We start from the raw sequence: 19,986 nt of genomic DNA, 5'->3' as shown, positions 1-19,986 counted from the left end.
GTTGCACTTAAATTTATGACTGTTCTAGCGAAGTGATTACGTTCTACACAGGTATATATGCACACATATATACCATATTTAACTATGTATGAATGGTACACTTACATTTATGACTATTCCAGCAGAGTGACTACGTTACAGCTCTTGAGAATGCCAAATGTAACTGTTATTTGCAGTATGACATAAAAAGAGGCTAAACTGGAGATTTGGGGAAATCGATCAGCGCAACATCCAATCGTGTTTTGGGATTATGTTTTTAGAATAGCCAAATTAATTAACTTCGACAAAATATCAGCGTGAATGTCTGTACGTGTTACCATTCAAATTCAATGATGAAGTTCCTAAAATGTTTATAGAGCAGGTCGCATAATAACTTTTAAAACACTATAAATAGCTCAGGTTAAAGTTTGCTATTTATTGAAAGACAATTTGAGCTGTTCTAGGTAAATACAGAAAATTTGATTTGATTAGCAAATATGGATTTTTCCTAACGTCTTCATTCACGGACTGCGAATTTGAACTTTGATATGGAATTCATGCCTGGAATATTCATTGTCTGCCCGGCATCATTGTAAACTGATGACCGCTTCTCTCTAGTGTGTTACCGCCTTTATTTCTCATTTGCATAATTTCTTTCATACCTTTTTCTTTGAGAATTAGTGTTAAACGTTGTTTTGGAAATGGATCTTGCAATTATCGACTTGGAAAGCCCTTTACGGACTACGAATGGTATATAAATGTCGGACTTGACGCTTATATTCTATATAGCGTTTTTAAGTATAAAAGGATCCGACTGATCGACAGATTTTCACGTACATAACCATGTCGGCATTCCCAGCAATCAAAGTTCTTGTTGTATCATGCATGATTTGCAAATATATTTATTTATTTACTCCACATAATTTTTGTACATTTATTTATCGTATCATTTTCAAAACGTTGATTTTACGTGTTATCAAGAATATATATCCAGTCAACTGTCAGCTGTCAGAAAATCTCGTTTTCCCTACGCTTTATCTCTTTCTTCCAAAATCTTCTGTGCACTGACGGCGGAATATTTTGTTTGTGACTAGGTTTGAAAAAAACGAGACTCCCCTGTTCGTCCAGTCGTAACAGCGCTGCTCAATCTAACCAGCTATATTCGACATACTGGGAGCCTATACTTTCTACCAGTTAGGATATCGTTTTCAAAACCAATTCCCGCTGGTTCAGATACGGCCTTACGTCAGGCGATACCTGTAAAAGACTGGTCCTTTCCTTTGGATTCTTTTCGATTTCCTCCAAGGAAATAATCTCGAGAAAACTTGAATCAAATAAATGCTAAATGGGACATAACTGTCTATGGACACTCCTTTATCGTATGATAATCACTGGGAGGTTGTCTCCCTTGTATTGTGAAACCAACTCGGCGGTAACCCAGTTAACATCTCGCAATGGGACATAGACAGTTAATTTGATAATTGGTTTCTTGTAAAACATTATTCGTGTTACCTTGGTGAAGTCTGTTCACAACTCTAATAAAGTGAGTGTCACAAAATTAATAGATAGCTTAAAACGTGTTTCAAAGTGTCTTCACCTATTCTTAGTCTGAAAAATAGTTCGGTAAAAACTGGTAAATCTTATGGTCCACTATCTGTTTACAAATGGAGAAAAAAGAACTTAAAGTCAAGATTTGGATAGATAAATTTTAGTGAAATATTCCCAGGCAGGCGGTTTGATGTCATATCTGAATCTAGGACTGTAGTTGAACCTAGGTCAAATAGCATAGGTCTAACACAAACATAGTGCCTGTCACAGTCACACGACATTTCCAGGTGTGACATAAGACAAAAACCAAAGATCAGAAAGGTAAATGTGAAATTCTTTGCTTCTTTTGCAGTATAGCCTTTTGAAGGACACAGGTTCCAATTCATTTAACGTTTGTTTGATCCGGCTGTAAATCAGGAGTCATCATGGCTGGAAAAATCGCCTTTCAAAGTTCACCCGGAAAATACTATTATAGTTGTCCCAAGCCATTTGCAATTTCCATTCAGCCGTGTCTGTAAAGTAATAAATAATAGTGATTCAATTTACCCTCATAGGTTATGAATAATATCAGTCTTTACAGGAGCTGTGATGCTTATATCGCCTTTACAAGAGCTGTGAAGCTTATATCGCCTTTACAGGAGCTGTGATGCTTATATAGCCTTTACAGGAGCAGTGATGCTTATACAGCCTTTGCAGGAGCTGTGATGCTTATATAGCCTTTACAGGAGCTGTGATGCTTATATAGCCATTACAGGAGCTGTGAAGCTTATATAGCCTTTACAGGAGCTGTGATGCTTATATAGCCTTTACAGGAGCTGTGATGCTTATATCGCCTTTACAGGAGCTGTGATGCTTATACAGCCTTTGCAGGAGCTATGATTCTTATATAGCCTTTACAGGAGCTGTGATTCTTATACAGCCTTTACAGGAGCTGTGATTCTTATACACACTTTACAGGAGCTTTCATGTTTATAAGGAATTTACAGGAGTTGTGATGTTTATACAGCCTTTACAAGAATTGTGATGCTAATACACACTTAACAGGAGCTTTGATGTTTATAGAGCATTTACTGGAGCTTTGGTGCTTATAAATACAACCTTTACCGGAGCTTTTCTGCTTATGTCCTTAACAGACGTCTTGATTCTTATATATAGACTTCATTGGAGCTTTGATTCCTATTCATTTTTACAGACACTTTGCTTATAAAACCTTTACAGACGCATTGGTAATATAAACATTATATGGGAGCAAACAGAGTTTACTGAATCATTAATCCTTATCTTTGCAGCAGAGAGTAAAGGGAATTAGACACAACGATCGTGTAAAACATGACACTTTTGTTAACATTCCATTAAATACAGCACATGTAGTGTGCCTGTATGGTACTAGGATCTAGACGTCGAAACAGACATTCGTATACCAATTGTCAACCATAATAAAATTAAGGCGTACAGCATAGGGAGAAAAAACAGAGGAGCGACGACAGTACGATAGCTGGCAAATGGTCACACGTAACCGGTGAAATACGGTCTCTTGTCAATTTACCTCAGTCAGGGTTTTATTTTAACTGTTCATACAAACCTATGAATAGTGACAGGTTACACGCCCTTTAGCACCATAGCTTAAGTAGTATTAGGTAAAAATGTAGTGATGTTAACGGCATTACATTAGATGCACTAGTCTAGAATCTTCTCTTTCCCCTTCGTCTCTTTTTTCTTTCTCTGTCTCTGTTTCTCTTCCTTCCTTTCCTAACTTAAACGATTCCATCTCTAACTGAAGTTTAGCCAACTCAACATCACCACTTTGGCCCGTATCGGGTAAAGTATTACCTGAGCCCAAGTGTCTCCTAATAGCATCTTTCAATTCACCTTTTCTAAGACTCTGGCTTAAGTCTAATTCAAACTTGTCAGCTATTTCCTGAAATCTGCTTTCCTTAACTCAGACAGCTGAATGTCCCAGGCCAATGCTCGCAAGATGAGTTTCCTAAACTAAGAGACAGTGATCAACACAAACCTCCAAAGAACTAATAAAATATGTAAAGTAAGTAATTAGGACGGAATCATGTATGAGAACGGCAAGAGTCAACTTTTTTGAATGATGCCGGAAAGACAGCATGGTTTATCTGCATGATCGGTGTTTACGTCGTATTCAAGAATATTTCATTTATACGACCGTGGCCAGGATTATGGTGGGAGGAAACCTGGCTAAGCCCGGGCGAAACCCACGATCATCAAGACCTGCTGCCTGACCTTCCCACATACGGCAGGAGAGAAAGCCAGCATGAGCTGGACTTGAACTCACAGCGACCGTATTGATGAGAGACTCCTGAGCGTGCTAATCACCTCGGCCACGGATGCCCCCCATCCCCCCCCCCCCGGAAAGACTCAAGGAATATTCTGTAGGCGTATAAATTTAATCACTATCCATTATCCATATCCATGCAGTGGCGATTATATTCAACTCGATGCATATTTGATTTAAGTGGAATTAAGATACAGTTACGAAACACAGCGCCAGACAGTCTGAACACTAGCTGCGTCCATATTTACTAACAAGAGAACTCATTTCACTGTATTACTCTGTACTCAAAGATTATATACCAAGATTAGCTCACAGATGTATTGATAAAATATTCTGCAACAATGAAATGAAACGAATACAGTATACAATGGTGGCGACCCTGTGATTACTGACACCTGGTCACACCTGGTGAAACTTATTGTTTGGTAACCTGGTGCTTTTAATACCTAAACAAGGACTTTTTGGTGCATGCAAACGCTGAACTTCTGTTACTGAATACAGTCCCTATAAGAACAAATCATGCAGGCATTTTTTTCTAACAATGTGAGAAGCGAAATGCGTTCTTCAGAAGATTTCACTTTCGGAAAACAACTTATGGGACTAGTTTATACAAAAAAAATCAGACAGGTTTAGTTGTACACAGGGGAGCGGATCGTGGCCCAGGCGTTTAGGAGGCTTGTCTTTCCATCGCTTAAATAATGAGATATGGGTTCAATTCCGACCTTAACTATATACGGTATAGAGAGTAAAACCAAAGCAAGTGAAATCTAGACTCTTGTCAATTTACTTCAGTTAGGACTTTATTCTAACTGTTAATGCAATTGCTTGAAAAGTAGGAACGTAGCTTAAGCAGAATTAAATAAAAGAATACATTGATGTACAATGTATTAGACATGGCTGCATGGACTAGAATTTCTTAATATGTTGCAATACCTCTCAATGCACCCGCTCTCATTGTTTGTGGAGTGAGGGAGATGAAGACGCAGGTGTGACCGTCTGTGCATGCACTCGAACGTTTGTCGAAGATTAGTCTCGCACTTACATTCCACGAACATGATATACATATCTGCGCCACACACATAAAATGTGTCTCTCTACAGCTGAGCAAGCTGGATCCAAGCCAAAAAAGTAACAAAACACCAAGCTATATAGCTCGGTGAAGTTAGTACAAGATTTCAACACAGCATTCAACACCATATTAGCCAGAATGCAGCTCGTGCAACTGTGAATATGGAGTTGAATGTTATTTTGGAATCTTGCACCAATTTCACGGAACTCCACTATATATGTATATACTTGTAGCGTATTAAGGCGGGCGACACTCATGACTGCATCGTCTAGGCAAACCACGCTTAACAATTAAAGACCTTGACAAAATCGAACACGGTGCGGATTTCTGTCAGTGCCTTTTCTGATATACGGTTCAATGTCATTTGATATGAAAGCTTTGCTTAAGACAATCTCGCGCATCATCCAAGATGGGCATTGATTCCTCAGACGTTTTGTTGTAATCCTCCTCTGAGACGCCGTCTGGCCATAGCGCATGTTTGAACGCCTCTGATCGATGGGCCTCGTTATCAGAACATTCCAGAGAAGGAATCAGTAAGGTCTACGGTTTCTTTGAGCCAGGGGTATAGTCGGATAGCGCTGTCCGACATCTCCTCGGAAGTGCGGGTGTGACTCATCAATCCATACATGCTAATCGCGTGCCGTGCGGGGCGTCTGGCAGGCTGTGGGCGGGAGGGGCAGCCAAGCCGGGTGTTCAGGAATCCCAGCGAGGACCTCACTCAGACAATCATCTGGGCAGCAAAGTTAGTCCCCTGTTTATCTGATTCGACGTAAAAGGATGGTTACAGTCTGCTGATGTGTGCGGAGTGCTCACTGTAACAGTAATGATACATGTATAGCGTCATCAGACACAGACAGAGATACACTGGAATGAAGTAGCGGAGAAAAACAATATCCTCAACCCTTGGTGCACAGGCGTACACAGTGAAAGGTTACCGTCAGTGGGATACGGGTTGACAAGGGCTTTGCTTCGCCAGGCTGACTATTGACTTATTCTGATGATAATTATGAAAGGCATGAGCCTGTTAAGCCCGGATAAGCCGCTATACTAGCGCGTGCAGAAGGCCTAGGACGTGTGGCTGATCTGCGCATACCGGCTTACACGGAACGGGCCTGCACTGAAAACGCATTTACCAGCCAGAGGCTATATAGTTACACGGCAAACAGATTGTGTGTATGCCGACAGGTGGCGTTACCAGGTGGATGTAGGCCGAGACCTGCGCCGGAATACACAAGTCGGACACAATATGTTACTGTTAACACCGCCCGTTTATTGCTCTCTGGTTGTAGGTAAATGACAGGTACGTACGGTAAGTTGGCATGGGGCTGATCCATTCGAACTGACAGTAAGCCCACATAACGTGCAAATCTGCAATATCTGGACTGTTGCTGTCAGGGTAAATCCGATGATCTGTAAAGGCGCGTAAGTAACCATACATCGACAGAGGAATTAATATAGGGCTTGTATAACGACATTGTAGATCGTATTATACCGAACCGAAGCACTGATGCCCGGTAAATAACTACGGGATAACAATGCTGACAAGATGGCGGTCATACCTCGTCGAGGTGGCTTTCTTTTTCTACTTCCTGGCCAGACATATGTCAGTGCCATTATTCCAGGAGTACATTCAGGCGGAGACATTGAAGAATACGATTGAAAAAAACAAGGCAACACTGAGCTCTGATGTGAAGAAACTGAGCAATGCCTCGTCAGTGTCTGAGCCTGATAGTGCCACTGAGGCTCAGCAACAGAGTGCTATCACGGTCCTGGCACTACTGGTTGCAGAAGGCTTGCCAGCCGTCATTATGGTAGTGCTTCTAGGAGCCATCAGTGACCGAATGGGCAAGAGAAAGGTGTTGCTGTGGTTACCCAGCCTTGGAATGGTGTGCTATGCCTTTGTATACGTCATGACTGTTTACACGGGCTGGAGCCTTGACGGACTCTTCATGGCGGCGGCCTTACGGGGTCTCACCGGAAGTATGCCCGCGTTCCTGGCAGGGGCCACGTTCTTTGCCGTTAACTGCGTCTCAGAGGAACATCGTGCGTCGCGACTAGCTATACAGGAGTTCCTGAACGGCTTAACGTTCGCCTTGGGCAACATCATTGTCGGGTACTGGGTGAAGAACAGCGGCTTCGCCCAGCCTTTCTGGTTCGTCACAGGTTGTTCACTGGTCGCCGTGATTGTGTCCATGTTCGGTGTGGAGGAAGTGACCCCACCGGACAGCCTCATCCACGACACGAACTGCTGTTCCCGAATGTTCGGCCCCATTCTGAAGCTGTTCCGTTGCGCTGAGAGGACGTCTCTACGGATATGGCTAGCCATCATGGCCTTCCAGTCATTCTCCTTCATCGCTTTGGGCCAGGAGATCACCACTGTGCTGTACCTGCTGGGGGCCCCGCATTCCTGGTCCCCTGTCAACATTGGGGTCTACCTGTTCGTCATGATGGGCCTTTCGGCCGTGGGTGCCGTCTTGGGCACGTACCTGTTGGGGCGTTTCCTGAGCCTTAGCGAGAACAGCCTCTGCATGGCTGGTTACCTGTCCAAAGCCCTCGGCATGATGTGGTTTGGCATCATCATGAACGACGGGCTTAAATATATCAGTAAGTATATCATTTATTCTCAGTCTGTGGGTGGGACAGGCTTATGTATCATGAATATCGCTATTCCCGTATTAATTGACGACCCTGTACCTGGATCCTATTTAGAAAGGATATCTTTCATCACATTGCTGTTAATTTATTACAGATGTATGTGCTAGAACCTTTAAGTTCATGATTTATTTTTATAATGAGCTTGAAATTCTTATACCAGATTACACCGATCGATTACTTATAAGGAAAACCAGTATATACGCTTGTCAAGATTTAAATCTGTAGTTCAGATAGAAAAGTTTTGCTGTTATGTAATTAGTTCTATTCTGCAGCACGATAAAACGTAGTTTTGCGCAAAAGTTTTCAATTTTTAATTTTGGGCGCAAATAGCTTTATTATAGATCACAACATGAATCACACTCTCTCTTTACTTCAGCAACCATATTGCTGGTTCTACAGCTGATTCCAATGCCGATGCTACGATCCATCGTGTCACGGCAGGCACCAACGACGGACCACGGTAAGTCGATGTGAGCATCATCAAACAAACACCACATCACTTAAAGAAGCAATCTTCAAGCTGAATATATGTCTAAGCAGTCGATCAGTTTTATACCTTTACCCGTACATACACGTACAAAGGAAACCAGTCTTTCCACTCCGTTGGCTGCTGATATATTGTCTGCTTCAGGCAACTTACCTGAATCTCAAGGTCGAGAACCTTTAACACCATCACTGTTCGTTTTCAGTGATGTGGAGCTTACACAATGAGTCCAGAATGAACCCTTGTATTCAACCTGAAAATTAATAATTCATGAATGACGAATTCGAGACTTGGCTTGTACTTTAGATCCGACCCGAACGTCAAGTTTGTCTTTAGACAGTAAACAACGTCATAATAGAAAGAGTTCTCTCTTTTATATACCAAAGGTTATTGCACTCTCTAAAAATGGGTCATGAAGACTCAAGTGCGTTGAGATAAAGTGTTGTAAGATCTCGTCAAACTTAATGCGCAAGCCTCTCATAGGTAACATCATACTGTGATCATGTTTCTTTGCAACATGGATTCACGGGGTGATGTAACTTCCTCATGTGGATACAGTGAAAGGGATAAAGCTGTGCTACGCATGATCTGTCTTGTAGTGCACGTAATCTGCAGATTAGCAACACATATAGGCCAATATTAGAGAAATCAAAACCACATGTTAAGATCGGTGTATGACTTACAGCACCGAAAGTAAAACCAGGGCAGCGACGACAGTGTGATAACTGGCAAATGGTCACAGGTGAAAGCGGTTAAACATGGCCTCTTGTCAGTTTAGGTCAGTTAGGTGTTTATTCTAACTGTTTATGTAAATTAAAAACACTATGCATTTCTAGTGTAATTACGTGTACACATACGCCAGCACTTGTGTTTGTGGATTAGTACTTATATAGCGACACAACTGTTACATCATTTCTGTGTATACTGACACAATTGTTACATCAGCTGTGTAGATTGCCACAATTGTTACATCGGTATATGTTTATTGACACAACTGTTGTACTGATCCATTGATATGCAGTGATTGTATGTTGACACAAATCCTATATCAGCATATGCATATTAACACAGTGTATTGTTACTGGGTATGCGAACAAAAGCAGGAGTGAAGCCTTGGTTGTAGTAGAGTGCACGTTGTTCCACAATGCACGGAAACCTGTAATTATGTAAAATAGCCGCCGTTTTAACGACTTAATGCACCTGTTTGGGTTTTCCTTGTTTTGGACGGATAAGGTGAAGTTATATGGGTCCATGAACACATATCACACGATCCACCTATTTAATGGCTCAACAAAGTTATTTCCGGAGAATTGGCTGATCTAACCACCTTTGCTACGACGTCCATTCTGTTTTATGTTGACAGGAAGTCTGTTCGCTCTAATGCATTGTGGACAGGGTATCACGTTTTTCCTGGCACCGCTGGTGTTTACCGCCATTTACAGCGCCACTCTCCAGTATTTCACCGGCTTTGTCTTCATAGCTGCCGTCATCATGCTGGCCGTTCCCTCTGGCTTCACGATGTAAGTGGACAGTAATTAGTAATTAGTACAGCTATTAGAGGTTAACAAATTCCTCAACTGTTTCGCATATGAAAGAGCAACTTTCAGTGCAATTAATGAACAAAACTACATTGGTTGTATTGGCCAATTTCAGGGCTTCACAAAAAGTATGATTTTATCATTCCACACAGAATAATGCCTTGAGAATATGCTTTAATAAACATCTTGCATATATGCGCTTATAATGATGAATTACAGTAACCAAATCATTATTTTATAAACATAAGGATATCCTTTGTACAGTACCTATGTGGATAAAAGGTATTTGTGTCCAAGTTTGCTTCGAAATGAGTTCCGATTGCTATTGGCAGCTAATATCCCTAAGCAAGGAGTGAAACAGATGAAATAAGATATTTAATCCACCAAGGTGCTGACTACCGAGTTACTTCTTCTATTAGCTAGATATTGTTATTAACCAAAACTCTCCTATGTTTACCCTCCTTCAGAGCAATACGTGTATTTGAAGACGACAAGGGTCCACGTGGTATATACGAGCGTATGGCTCAGCCGGACACCCAGAGTCTGGAGATGATGGCGGAGTCGACAGCAAGCACACCGACAGATGCTGCTAGTGTGCAGGGCTGAGTTTCCTGTGCTCCGGGGTATCAGAGATGAAAAGCACACCGACAGATGCTGCTAGTGTGCAGGGCTGAGTCCCCTGTGCTCCAAAGTATTAGAGATGGCAAGCACACACACAGACGCTGCTAGTGTGCAGGTCTGTCTCCTGTGCTCCATAGTATCGGAGATGGCAAGCACACCTACAGACGCTGCTTGTGTGCAGGGCTGAGTCTCCTGTGCTCCAAAGTATCAGAGATGGCAAACACACCCACAGACGCTGCTTGTGTGCAAGGCTGAGACTCTTGTGCTCCAAAGTATTAGAGATGACAAGCACACCTACAGACGCTGCTAGTGTGCAGGGCTGAGTCTCCTGTACTCCAAAGTATTAGAGATGGCAAACACACACACAGACGCTGCTTGTGTGCAGGTCTGTCTCCTGTGCTCCATAGTATCGGAGATGGCAAGCACACCCACAGACGCTGCTTGTGTGCAGGGCTGAGTCTCCTGTGCTCCAAAGTATCAGAGATGGCAAGCACACCTACAGACGCTGCTGGTGTGCAGGGCTGAATCGCCTGTGCTCCAAAGTATCAGAGATGACAAGCACACCTACAGACGCTGCTGGTGTGTAGGACTAAGTCTTCTGCACTCCAAAGTAGTACAGAAGACTCAGATGGCAAGCACTCCAACAGACGCTGCTTGTGTGCAAGGCTGAGTCTCCTGTGCTCCAAAGTACACCCACAGATGCTATATTCTTCAGTGGATCAGAGATGACAAGCACATCCGCAGACACAGTCAGTTTTAAGGCTGACTCTCCCGTGTCTCACAGATGACAAGCACGTCTACAGACGCTGCGAGTGTGCAAGCACGCCCAAAAACGTACAAGGGTGCAGGAGTGATAAGAAATGATAAGCAGACTGGCAGAAACTGTTAGTGTGCAGGACTGGTGTGCTCTGGAGATGGCAAACGCACTGCAGAAGCCGCGCCAGTGCAGGGCTGATTCTCCTGGGTGTCAGGGAGTATGCCTTGGATACAGGCAATTCCTCTTTTTGTCTTTACCGTTGATCTCATCTCAGTCAGAATTTTCCTATCTCTCTTTATCGTTCATTGAGGATTCTTTCATTGTGATATTTATGTGTTGAAAGCAGAGTAACTGTCAGTTAATATAATTTTCAATAAGGCTAACTTATGTTGGTGTACATACTTTAATGCGTGTTATAGCCTAAATCAAATTACCATGTGGCTTGCTCGTGACTGCACTGCATGGTCGTGCCAGTGTAAATACTGTCTTTATTTTACCGTTACATGCTGTGTTCTCACTGTGTGGTTTCCGTATTAAGATGCCGTGTACATATACCGTACGCTTTCATGGCTATGCTGGAACTTGTTTACAATATATTGATTAAGTTGGCTAAATTATCTGTACGTGGAGAATGCATTATATTATAACTGTGGATTTTTCTGATTAAGGAAACTCAACTTCAATCTGTAAAACCTTCGCTTAGTCACGTCGCTACATGTATGTGGACATTTTACGTGGTCGATCACTGGGTGTCATAAATAAACACAAATTTTTGTATTTAGTACTCATTTCATATTCTACAAAAGCTTATGTGAAGGATTTTTATGACATTCCCGGTAAACGAATTCATAAGGATTTATGATGTTGTAGTTATGATGTTTCGCTTTCTCAGCAATAAGTATATTGAATGACCCCCGACCTAACATCCATCTTAGCTATACTGTTGGTTATAGCAGTGTTGTTTAAAATGCACACACTTGGTTGCGAGTGTTTTCGTGGAATGACTAAAAAGTTGAGATTTACAAGTATACATGTATTTGTTGTCTATTGTCGTTTAACACCACTTTTGACTACTTTGCCATCAGAATATAAGATTGTCAGATGTGTCGCTTATGGGTCTGTCTGGTTTCTTTCATTCATAAACCATTACTCCGTTTTAAGGATAAGTGAAATAATCCGGAATAGAATTACCCTGCTGAACAAAGCTCTGTTTGTCACAGTATCTTATAAGTTCACAGATTTCACAAAGTATCGATAGGCAGCGATATAGAGACATATAACGTAATGACTAAAACTTTAACTCTAAGAGAGCTTTACTGTATACTTTCATGTGCAATATTTCAGATAATTTGCCCCTTTGTTAAAGTGGATCCGAAGTTGGAATATTCGGTTAAGCATGCATGACAATCGTTTCATTTTGATGTAGATGTTATACTGGATTTGTTCACGAAATACGATAAATTATCAGAATCGGTGTGCGGTTTTATGGTATACATAGCTAAGGAGTCTACAATCCTCCAGACATATCTGTTTGAAAATCATTAAACTCTATCTACCGAAATGGATGGCTAGAGCTACACGCTGTTTTCTATTTCCCTTTGATTAATTTATTTTATATGTCGGATATAAGTATAAAGCAACGGAATAATAAACTATAATACCCTTCCTTGCAATGTGGTATTATAACAAAATGATGATGAATTTTAATCGGAATTAAGAAAATATAAATAACCAAAGCACATTTAATGTGATTTTCTACATTCCTGATTATAGTTGACGTCCGCAAGTACATACTGTGTTTTTGTTTTGTTCATAAATCAGTCACTAAAGGTATACACGAGAAAGATATACACCGCCGTCATTGTGCTTAGTTAACCACACGACGTAACGCTGGATCCACGAAAGATTATCGTGTCATCAGTGTGTCATGTATATGCGCAATGTATTGTTGAACGAGCCAATAAAAGGTTTTTTGAAATAAATTCAGGAATTGTTCCAATGCCGTTTTTTAGGAGATCTACGGTGCATTATGATTTATTTATTTATTTAATAAATACTCAAGAATATTTCACTTATACGACGGCGGCCAGCATTATGGTGGGAGGAACCGGGCAGAGCCCGGGGAAACCCACGATCATCCGCAGGTTGCTGCAAGACCTTCCCAAGTACGGCCGGAGAGAAAACCAGCATGAGCTGAACTTGTACTCACAGCGACCGCATTGGTGAGAGGCATCTGGGTCATTACTCTGCGCAAGGGCGCCAACCAACTGAGCCACGGAGGCCCTCAGTGCATTATGAAAGGTCTGGATCTGTCCACGCAATAATACATGTATTATACCACCAAAAATCCCTTAAATACGAATGTAGGGATAACCGCACGCGGTCATTTGTTCTGATATTTGTCTACCTGTGACCATCGGGCCATGCAAAGAGTTCGTGTGTTCGAATCCAGCTATCGCTAGCTCCCTCCATATGGTGTTTTCCACCCATAAGCTTGACCGCCTGTCATTAAAGTGAGTGAGTGAGTGTTTGGTTTAACGTCGTACTCAACAATGTTTCAGTCATATGACGACGGAGAAATCCTTGGGGTGTATGTAATGTGCCTTCTTGTAACAGAACAGATTTCCACCGCTCTTTTATCTAATGCAGCTTCTTTCAGTCAGTCATCCAGTAAGTTAAATTTTTAGAAGAAGAAAATGTTTCAAACAAATTATTTTCGAAAACTGAAATACAACAAGGCAGCAAAATTAATTTAATCAACTGTAACGCAGCAATCACAAAATGTTTCAGTGATTCATTCCGATAAATAATTAATGCTGAGTCTATTTTTTATGGACAATCATTTAATCTCGCCAATCTGCTGCTGACCGGAAGTAACCTCTGTTAGATTTGTCGATATCTTAGCCACATGAACGCAAGGAAAATTCCCCCCAAAAAAATTCCCAGACAATTACGTCAGACAAGACCAGATTTTCACACTGCAATCCCATCAAGTTGTCACATTTCATCATTTGAGGCAAGCAGGTTTTCAGCAATAAAATTGATATATGTATATATATATTGCTTTCCTCAAATGATGAAAAGTGACAACTTTATGGGATTGCAGTGTGGAAATCTGGTATATATATATATATATATATATATATATATATATATATATATATATATATATATATATATATATATATATATATATATATATATATATATATATATATATACACACACACACACACACACACACACACACAACGCACTTCTGATATCAGACCTGGTGACCTGGTGAGAATGAATTATTTATTGCTCATTGTCATTGCCTGTAAATAAGCAAATACAGTCATTCAATACTAGGACTTATCCCACGAGGTTTCCACATTTCCCTCGGAACTATATTAACTACTGTTCACAAACTCAGCCAGAACCAAGAACACAGTGTTAGAATTTGACTGGGTAGGCTATATATCCTCAAGGAAGGCCGTCCTCTGATTTCATTGGATGGCACATATTTGAGATTTCTTCTCTTGGATATACAATGGTACACTCGGGGATTTTCTCCTTTTTTCCAATTTGTCTAGCACCTGCAACGTGAAGTAAGATAGGCATTATATAACGAGTATATGTGAACAGTTAAATTTCTCAATTCCCCAACAGGATATTCAGCTGAAAGCTCATCCGATACAAACCCAGACATTTGCCTCCTGTATAAAGTGGGGATTGACACTCCATTTTATGTATTTGATATTTGTCAGATTCGATATTGGTGAGGAAATGGCCCCTTGGTGACAATCTGGGTACAGAGGTCAGTACCTTTATTAACGTCAAATTATGGCCTTGTTATTAAGCTGAATGTATGGTTCCATCTTTATAACTTACTGATGGGATTCCCGGTTTCCACCCACTATAATGATGGCCGCCGTCGTACAAGTGAAATATTCTTGAGTACGGCGAAAAAACACCAATCAAATAGATAAATAAATAAATAAATAAATAAATACTTATGGGATTTGTTCAATCTGGAGTGGTTGAATAGGCCTCACGTGACTTATTTACTGTCAGCCTATGCGTGGGTTACCTTTACGTTTTAGCTGAATAACTTACTCATAGGATTTGCCCATGCAGACTGGAGTGGTTGCACGAATCTCACGTGACTTATTTAGTGTCAACCTATGCGTGGGTTACCTTTACGTTTTGGCTGAATAACTTACTCATGGGATTTGCCCATGCAGACTGGAGTGGTTGCACGAATCTCACGCGACTTATGTAGTGTCAACCTATGCGTGGGTTACCTTTACGTTTTGGCTGAATAACTTACTCATGGGATTTGCCCATGCAGACTGGAGTGGTTGCACGAATCTCACGCGACTTATTTAGTGTCAACCTATGCGTGGGTTACCTTTACGTTTTGGCTGAATAACTTACTCATGGGATTTGCCCATGCAGACTGGAGTGGTTGCACGAATCTCACGCGACTTATTTAGTGTCAACCTATGCGTGGGTTACCTTTACGTTTTGGCTGAATAACTTACTCATGGGATTTGCCCATGCAGACTGGAGTGGTTGCATGAATCTCACGTGACTTATTTACTATTAGAATACATACATCGGTTACTTTTACGTCTTGGCTGAATAACTCACTCATGGGATTTACCCAATCTGGAGTGATTGTATGAGCCTAACGCGCTTTAATTATTGTCAGACCATGCATGGAGGACAGAGTCCCTTTACGTTAATATTGGCTACATACTTCATGGGATTTCCTCAGTTTTGGGATGGTTGTATGGACCTCACATATTTACTGTCAGATCATGGACTGTCTCCACACGTTTTGGGCGAATCGGTGCCACCAACCCGCCTTACCGTCAGAACATCAGTGATGTCCACTGTTTGGTTGTTGTCCATGTCAAGCTCACGTAAGAGCGAATCAATCTGGTCAGGGGTTAAGAGGAAGTTATTGGCCATCAGTACTGTATCTAGCTCATCTCGGTCGATAGTCTGCAATAGACGAGAAAAATTTGTATGGACAAGGAAAACATGTGCAGAGAATATAAATACGCTACATACATTTGGCACAACATGAAAACACCATCAACGCATTTATTTATTTATTTATTTATATATTTAGCTGCTTAGTATTTAACACCGTATTCAAAAATTCTCTACTGTGGATAGGTTATGGGCGAAGGAATGTCGTGGTTTTGCTGGAACTAAACCACACCTCGTCATCAGGGCAATGACAAACATCCTGACATAAAACTGTAGCCGAAGCATCCATAGTTTGAGTCAAAATTGTGAAGTCATTGACCAGCGTTAGATGGATTGCTAGCGGGAGCACACGCCATCAACGTACATCACGCAGTTGCTGCACGGGGGAAAACTGGAATTTGTACAGTAGCAATTCCTTAAAGTGAATTTTCTCATCACGTATTCAGTCATAAAATTGCACACATATATGACTGAGCTTCACCTAGGTATATACATCATTTAGACAAGACAGGAAGTAGACATTGGCGTGCATGCATACATGACTTCCTCAAAGAGAGGCAAATATAATCGATTTTGTTATCACTTTGGACTTGGCAAAGTTCAGTGAATGTGAGTGAGTACTCCATGGACCTCTTGGACACATTCACCACCTCTTTGTTTTAACTGGTCGAGAATATTTATTTATTTGTTTCATTGATGTCTTCAGCTGTACGGATGGATTTTTTTTTTATTTTGATTGGTGTTTTACGCCGTACTCAAGAATATCTCACTTATTCGACGGCGGCCAGCATTAATGGGGAGGAAACTGGGCAGAGCCCGGTGGAAACCCACGATCATCCGCAGGTTGCTGCAAGACCTTCCCACATACGCCTGGAGATGAAGCCATCATGAGCTGGACTTGAACTCACAGCAACCGCATTGGTGAGAGACTTCTGTGTCAAAACGCCGCGCTAGCGCGCTAACCAACTGGGCCACGGAGGCCCCCTGTACTGATGGAGAATATGACGGGACTTTCATGGTAGCAAATTATAAGGCATTAACACGTATTGCCTCTGTAAAAATATGCATTTATGTTGTGATTCGTGAAACCTTTTTTTGTGTTGTAAATGGTTCGGAGTGCAGAGGGTCATTTATCTGCGCATAGCATATTAAACCCTATAACGGTACTTGACGAATGGTTAAAGCTTTATTCCAGGAAACCCCACCGTTCCCTCCGAACATTTGGGTATGACGTTAAACAGGAAATAAATAAAATAAATAAAGAAATAAATAAATAATATGACAAGTTTCATAGTTAAATCTTTAGTGAAAGTCACTGTGGCATCACGTCTACCAGGCATTCACGTTTGTGTTAAAGCACAGGTAAGTTTACAGATCGTCATCCCGCGGTGTCAAAGCAGTACAATAATAGAACCTGGGTGCTAACTATGATATCTTGTTGGCTGGGACTCGCACTAGCAATCCTGGAATATATAATTGTGGCAATGGTTGAGCCCGAGAAACATCCACGGACACAAATGCACTGTATAACGGAGATACTCACCCCATCATTGTTAATATCTGCCGCCTTGAATTTCTCTTCTGCACTTAAAGCTGTGGACAATGGCATGTATGGAAACCGCTCTGCAACAACCTAACAAAGAAAGATGCGAAACAAAGCTTCTGCATGATTAACACCCTCTGCTGAAATGTTTGATTTGTACATAGCAAAAATAAAGCAAAAATCGACTCGCGGTAGTATGGTTTTTTTCCCGAGCACTATGCTTTATTTAGCACTCTACAACTGCGTAATGGCTTTTAACAATGATGGCAAATTATCACGTAAGCTTTTAACTTTTACTTTACCAATAATTAAGCGAGACTTAACCTGTAACTTTTACTGAGTGATGTTGGTTAGTTTAACTGAAAGAGACAACAGCAAATATCATTTCCTCTAGGCACCATAACTTTTTTCAGCGCACGCTCTCATTTGTGCGGCAATGGCGACCCGCGGAATTGAACAGTCTAAACGTATGAACTGTCTACTGATTATATTCGCAAAGTAAACAATACGACAAATCGCTCTCTGTAAACCCTGCGTTACTCTTTGAAGCACAAATAAATGATATCGACTTCGTTATTCAATGCTGTTCAACATTTCGAGTGACTTACCTTATAGAAAGCAGCTTGTGGGTTTTCATCTTTGCCATGGGCTTTGTTGGCTTTCTTACTGGTGAGTTTTGGAGGGTTTGGGGGGGTCTTAGGTCTATGGGGGCTGGGGGAATGACTTCGGGAAGGGCTCCGGGATGGACTGGGACATGGGCTTCGGATCCGGGTCGGGGATTTCCGTGAGGACGAGGGCGCCTTATTGCCATCCGGTATCTTCAAAATGTTTCCATTTGGTACAGTTCGCTTGGATTTCCTGGCAGACTTGGTTGGTGATCTAGATCCCTAAAACATTAAAACTTATATATCTGTTTTGTTGTTTGTACATAGCTTTACCGTTTATACCCCTTTTCCCGCTTAAGTATAATTCTTGTTTTACAAAATTTTCAAATACGATAAACCGAAAATGACATGTACAAGTAGTAAAATGGTAGACATTGATTAACAACAGTTCTATTGTAGTTAATCGACCTTTTTGCCATAGTTTGAGTAAAGATCAATAGTTTCTTCTGATAATTACGTTTTTGATGGATGAACGTTATTATATGTTCGTCGTCTCAAAATAGTGAAGACATAGCTTTGTTACTTTGGTAAAGAAAAATGCACAACGCGGTCTTGTATGGAATCCGGGAAAGATCATCATCATACCATCGTTTCATCGTAGTATTGCCCCACGATAACTTGAAGCAATGCCAAGTTGTTACGAAGCGATGGCGCGATGACACGAGACGATAGTATGAAAGTACTATGTGATGACAAGATGTCACAATGCGATGGTACATTACTTCCTTTGTTCCTTGTCATTGTTAATCGCTTCGTATCATAGTACCATCGCTTCATGCCATCGCCCTCTGAATTCTGACGTGACCGAAACGTTACATTGTGGCTTTCATTTTATTCTTCTAGGTGAAAGACTGATTATACGATTTCACGAAGTGAAGGGGCGATGGCAAGAATTAATGGAAACATAGTACATGAGGCAATGGTTAGCTCGATTTGTGTCGTCGTCATAGAACAGAATATGACAGGAGAGTTATACATGTATTATACATTTGGCCGGTACCATACTGATTTATAACCACGTACATTGTGAACTTACATGCTGTACTGCCAGCTGTCGTTCTAGCTTCTCTATCCTTTTCGTCATATCGTACATTTTAACCTGGGCGACCGACAACTCGGCCTTGACCTTTACTGTCTCCGCCCGAGCAATATCTCTTTCTTTAATGTAACACAGAAGATCCCAGTCTTCTCCATAGTTTCTGGCGCCAGAACCTTGTCTGTTTCTCTCGTCTTCTAATAAAGTTAATGATTTATCCAAGCTGGACACTTCAAAATTTTTGTCAGAGTTGGCATCGTGTCTTGCCGAAGACGTCATCGGACCAACGGTCGTGGCAGATGGATACCACTTCGCCGGGGAGTTTGTCACATTTTCTTCACGCGTTACTTCTGGAATCTTGTCATCTTCTTCCAACTCTCCTCTGTTATCCACCTGGTCAGTGTCCATTGTCACCGTATAGCAGGGATTCTCACTGGCTCAAAAGCTGATTATTTGTTGCTGCTGTCTAGAATTAAGGGATGCCTTCACAACTGGCAATGCAATAAATGGTGTCTTACAATATCGCCATTTTTATCCTGTATCGTTGACAATTTAGGAAAGATCTATATATCTATGTCAGACCTATCTATCCGTGACAGTATACTGAAGGGCGTTGAAGTTTACTGTAAACTCCAATAATGTCTCCAGTAACCCGGTATATTGATAGAGGAGGAACGTAATGTTATCAGTGATTCGCCTCAGAATCATTACAAGACCTTCTTCATCATTCGGTTCATATACAACCTATATAAATAGAACCTTAGAAGTATGAAGGCACTGATCTGGCTCGCAATACTGGTAGAAGA

At 41.3% G+C, this 19,986-nt stretch overlaps 1 protein-coding gene across 1 annotated transcript; it reads left to right on the top strand.

Moving 5' to 3' along the window:
- Positions 1–5,399: 5,399 nt before the first annotated feature.
- Positions 5,400–12,909, top strand: LOC135467047 (proton-coupled folate transporter-like). Its single transcript, XM_064744808.1, has 4 exons — positions 5,400–7,502; positions 7,930–8,013; positions 9,401–9,557; positions 10,043–12,909. The coding sequence occupies exons 1-4, from the start codon at positions 6,434–6,436 to the stop codon at positions 10,179–10,181; spliced, it is 1,449 nt and encodes a 482-aa protein (XP_064600878.1). The 5' UTR covers positions 5,400–6,433; the 3' UTR covers positions 10,182–12,909.
- Positions 12,910–19,986: the final 7,077 nt, after the last annotated feature.

Source organism: Liolophura sinensis, chromosome 6, assembly GCF_032854445.1.
Source record: "Liolophura sinensis isolate JHLJ2023 chromosome 6, CUHK_Ljap_v2, whole genome shotgun sequence".
NCBI classification, from domain to species: Eukaryota; Metazoa; Mollusca; class Polyplacophora; order Chitonida; family Chitonidae; genus Liolophura; species Liolophura sinensis.
The sequence above is the reverse complement of the archived record's forward strand: the minus strand, read 5'-3'. Positions and strand labels throughout refer to the sequence as shown.